The following is a 5,491-nucleotide window of genomic DNA, read 5'->3' on the forward strand; positions in this document are numbered from 1 at the left end:
CAGGGTGGGTACAACGCATTACATGTTGGGCACAGCACATTACATGGTGGGCACTGCATGTGACATGGTGGGCACTGCACAGCACACGACATGGTGGGCACTGCTGCATAGCACATTACACAGTGGGCAAAACACATTGCATGCTGGGCACAGCACATGACATGGTGGGCACTGCACGGCACAGCACATGTCATGGTGGGAACTGCACATGACATGGTGGCCACTGCATGGCACAGCACATGGCATGATGGGCACTGCACATTACATGGTAGGCCCTGCATGGCACAGCAAATTACATGGTGGACACTGCATGGTACATCATATGGCATAGTGGGCACTGCTCATAACATAGAGGACACTGCATGGCACAGTACATTACATGGTGGGCACTGCATATTACACTGCAAGCACTGCATGGCACAGCATTTGACATGGTGGGCACTGTATGGCATAACACATTACATTGTGGGCAATAGGGAACACATTACATGGGGGAAAGCAGCAGTCTCTCCAACAATCATCACAGCCCCCAGGAGAGTTTTTGCACAATCCTCTCTCCCTATTTACTAACCTCATTTCAGCAGCATGATATATTTCCTTTCTCCCGGGCTTCTGCTGATTAGGATGACATCAGCACCCCTCCCCCAGACAGCTATCTGCATCTCCTTTACACTGAGGATCTGTGTGAGTGTAACAGATCCTGTGATAGGACCCAAGCATCGGCAGGAACAGGACTCAGCTGCAGCAGCTGAGACTTCTCTCCTTCACGTTTGCAGGGACTTCTTCTTCAAGACAGCACACATAGCTATCGATAAGCCACTGGCATAGGCCTATATTCAGGGAGGGGCCTGGAGCTGCAGCTCCAATAGCCCCTATGTTAATCCGGCCCTGGCTGTGGGCATGGTACAGGAGGATGCAGTGCTGTGGGCATGGTACATTAGTGACATTATACATTAGGGATAAGAGAAGAGAAGAGTGGGATACTCCAAAGTAACTTGGCACATGTGTTTGAGGACTCCTATTTTAAATCGACTTTGGGACATCTGCTTGCTGAGTCTCACCTGAAAAAGAAATGGATAATCACTGCCTTTTTGTTGTTAACTTACCTTGTTATTTTTGAAAATACTCACCATTCTTCCTCCCTCTGCTGCCGCAGGCCCGTGCCGTCACTTCCTCCTTGCAATGATTCCTGGGGGCTGAACGTCATCGCTCCCAGGAATCAATACGCCTGCACTGGCCCCGCTCGTCACTTCCTGTGCAGGGGTGTCATTGCCTGCTAAACAGCTTCTGTGCATGCACATATGCTGTGCAGGGAGGACGCGTCTGCCCCTGAAGTAATGGCGGGGCAGGTGCAGTGCGTTGTGGGACCGAAGAGGACACACAAGAGGACACGCTGGCTTCAGCTGCCCACACCTCAGATGGCAGCGATGGAGAATACATTTTCAAGATAAGTATTTATTATAAAAGTCAATTGTGACCTAGGACAGTTCAGAGGCTATCCATTGTGTAATGTACTAGCCCTGAATGCCCGGAACTCCGCTTTAAGGAACAGCCAGGCTGTTGAATCACCCTACCACTATGGGTGAGTTTATATTAAGTCTCTTACCTCTGCATAAGATGACTTATTGAACTAGCAATTATCTTCAGGACACTCTCACTCTCTCTTTACTTTCAATGCTGACACCCATCCACTAACTATGCTACACGTGGGGTGGCCCCACTCAGATTAGGTCCCTTCAACGGAGTCCTTTTACTCACGATACCATTTTACAGTGTCTTCAGTGTCTCTTCTGTCAGCTCTCATGGACCTTTGGCTTCAGCTCCTCTCATCCATTCCTCTGGCCCTCAGGACAACCTTCTGCTACCACGTGCCACCACTACAGAGGAGGAGGCAGCTGCCAGCCTCCCTCCGGGACTCCACTCTTCAGCCAAAGACCCCGCAGCACATTTTCTCCTTGCCTTTATACAGTATCCCAGTATGCACTGAGGCGACCTGCCCCTGCCAATCACCAGGACTGTATCAAAGCCAATTCATCCATTTTTCCGTTTTCCTCACACTGTCTTACATTTCTTCCTATTGGAACAGTGTAAAACTCTCTATAGACACAAAAAATAACACATTGAGTACAATGAACATACCTTACTAACAGATCCTGCTCTCTGGTATGCACAGTACAATATAGATTTGCCTGCAACCCCTCTGGTAAGCAGACAAGGCTCCAAACTATACTTTCTCACTAGCACCTACCTTAGAGGGTAATACATGTATATATTTGATATTCCACATTTTTTTTATCTTTATTTCAATATATATAAAGACATTTATAAGTATTGAGATATATACAGTATGTGTCCATATATCCACCCACCTCTCCATTATTTACCATGTGTTATGGTGATCCACTTGTAAAAGTGGCTTCCATAAGAATGCAACCTATGCCATAAGGCTTCATAGCTCAGTGGTTAGAGCACTGGTCTTGTGGACCAGGGGTCATGAGTTCAAATCTCATTGGGCCTTTTTTTAGAATTTTTTCTCAATTGCATCGTACCTATTTGACATAATTAATATCACTACATAACCACAATCCATTGCTCAATTTTTTATAAAATTATACTAATTTTTTTTCATTTGTTTATATTTTTCAGAAATATGCCGAAGTGTATTTTTAAATACTGCCCTCATAAAACTGGCCAAAAACAAAAATATCCAAATATTAAGCTTCATCCTTTTCCGAAAGATTTGGAAAATATAAAAACATGGCTTTCTTTTGGAAATTTGACAGATGATGTCTTGAATGAATCAGCAGAGACTATTCTCTCAGATAAAAAGGGGGATCGTTTTAGGATGTGCTCAGCGCATTTTTCTGAAGACAGTTTTCATATGAAAAAGAGCACATTGGTATTAAAAGGAAATGCATTGCCGACAGTCTTCCCCCAGGATAGATCAATGTTATTACCGAAAAAGAAATTACCACCAGCACAGCACACTGATGATTTAGCTGTTGTGGCTTCCGAAAACATTGCAACGGCTCAGAGCCCATCTGCAGACCGAATTGAACACACTGATGATTTAGCTGATGTGGCTTCCGAAAACATAGCAACGGTTCAGAGTCCATCTGCAGACCGAATTGAACAATCTGCGTGCTGTTGTTCATGTCACAAATCCATTGATAGCATAGCTATAACAATAGATATTGCAACACAAACTTCGGAAGAAGACTTCATGTATTCAAAATCGGAAAAATCTTATGGTTTTTGTGCAAGTTACCAAGATATTTCCAAAGATCATGATTACTCACTTTATTCCCCCCAATTCGATTCCATAATGCTTTATTCAACACCGGCCAAAATAATTCAAGATCATGACCAACAGGAACTCATCATTACACCTGTAAAGACAGCTATTCCTGAAATTGCGCCGGACTTCTCTAACACTGAAGACTTGTGTGGATTAATGGCATTAGACTCTCCAAGAGAACCAATGTTTGAACATGAATCTCCTCCTTTGAACTCAGTTAGTAACATGGATTTTGAAGACAATTCTATTGCTGCTGCCATTTGCGATCAGCAAATTAACAATTCTGTCACCGATTTGGATATGGATTTGAATCAAACTGAGGACACATTTGTAAATACCACCAAGGATGCAAACTATACTGCAGACAGTTCGGCACTATATGAAAGTGATATATCTCATAATGACCTTTCAGGAAGACAGAATTCATTATTTACCACCGAAGAATTACCAAGGAGCAGTGTGAATGACAGAAAATTTATTGTTTTCGAATCACAATTGGATAAACTTTTTCAAAATATAATTTGTCCAAAGCAAATTTGTTATGAAATAATTAAAGAATTTAACAAGGTGATGGTTGGAAGCCTTCTTAACATATATGGCACATGTGCAGACAACCATCACTCTCTAATTTGGCAAAGTCAACCAAAAATAGCAAATTTTGCTGCTGGTAATGTATTAATTTCTTCTTCAATAGTCTGCAGTGGTTCTTCTTTTTCAAAAGTTAAAGAGATGTTCGATATGTTAAAGATACCTCTTTTTTCTAAATCAACATTCCATAAGTACCTCAACAAATTTATTTTCCCTGGCATTGATTCTGTTTGGCAAATGGAAAAAGAAAAATTAAGAGTAAATTTGCAATCAGAACCAGTGTATTTAGTCGGTGATGGACAATGCGACAGCCCTGGTTTCTGTGCTAAATATTGCATCTATACAATGATGGATTTAACATCAGAATTAATTATTGATTTTGAGGTAGTACAAGTGTCACAGACCACATCCTCAGTAGCAATGGAGAAATTAGCGTTTAAAAATTGCCTTAATCGCATTTTAGACGATAAATATAATGTGAAATTTTTGGGGACAGATCGTCATCCTGGCATCAGAAAAATTATACGTGAAGAGTATACTATGATCAATCATCAATTCGATCTCTGGCATTATTCAAAATCTTTAAAAAAAAAATTGTTAGAAGCCGCTCGGAAAGCAAATTGTCAAGATTTGCAGCTGTGGATATCTTCGGTAATTAACCATTTTTACTGGTGTAGTCGGACATGTAGAGGAGATGCTGCTGTTTTTTGGAAACTATGGAAATCTCTCCTTTATCATGTCCGAAATATTCACAACTGGGAAGAGAATGGAGAACATAGCGCTTGTCTTCATAAACCTCTAACAGGATTGGAAGCCCCTGTTCGATGGTTGATAAAACCAAGTGCGCCGTACAAGGCCCTGGAGGACATAGTATGCTCCAAACAAATAGAGAATGATGTGCCTCATCTCGTGTGTTATTGTCGTACCGGTGCAATTGAGAACTTTCACAGTAATGTGCTTAAGTACCGTAGTAAGCGAATTCATTATCGCATGAACTCTATGGAGGCCAGAACTAAAATCGCAATTTTGACACACAACTGCAATGTTGGCCGTAAACAAGCAGTTGTGCATCAGAAATCATCAAGAAGCGGGGATGTTGGCAATCCAAGAAGCAGACTAGAACACCCTAGATCGCGTAAAAGATGGATTGTTCGTCCAATATATGATCCTGTCTCCCAAAACCATGTTTTCGAAATTATTGACACAATTGTGAGAGTAGCTGGTGGACTCTTGCCTTCAAACTGGGTTTCCAAAGAAGAATACATCCCAAAAAATATTGCTCCCTCGGAAAAACCAAACAAAGAGGAAGCAGTGTCTCTGCATCGATCCCGTTTTAATCTAAACAGAGAGGATAAGGCTGTCGAATAATCATTGTTCATTCGTTAATTTTAAAAAGTAATCTAACAATTTTTTTTTGGAATATTATAATTACATATAAATTTTTTTTAAAAAATAACCAATTTTTTTAATTTTTTATAGAGTTCATTTCAGTTTAAGTTATGTTATCAGAAAATAATTTGGCTTGTTAAAGATTGTTTAAGGTAAGTGTACATTATATTATAATGCTTTTAACTTTACTTTATTGTTTTAAAAACTATAGGAATT

The 5,491-nt window shown here is 40.9% G+C and overlaps 1 protein-coding gene across 1 annotated transcript; it reads left to right on the forward strand.

Moving 5' to 3' along the window:
* Nucleotides 1-2,650: 2,650 nt before the first annotated feature.
* Nucleotides 2,651-5,274, forward strand: LOC309566901 (uncharacterized protein; the record flags this gene model as incomplete). The annotated part of the gene is made up of 1 exon (XM_082272243.1): nt 2,651-5,274. One exon carries the CDS (start codon nt 2,651-2,653, stop codon nt 5,252-5,254), a length of 2,604 nt encoding a protein of 867 aa, XP_082128369.1. The 3' UTR covers nt 5,255-5,274.
* Between the last annotated feature and the right edge of the window lie 217 nt (nt 5,275-5,491).

This window comes from Pelophylax lessonae (genome assembly GCF_965119305.1).
Source record: "Pelophylax lessonae genome assembly, chromosome: 11".
Taxonomy (NCBI): domain Eukaryota; kingdom Metazoa; phylum Chordata; class Amphibia; order Anura; family Ranidae; genus Pelophylax; species Pelophylax lessonae.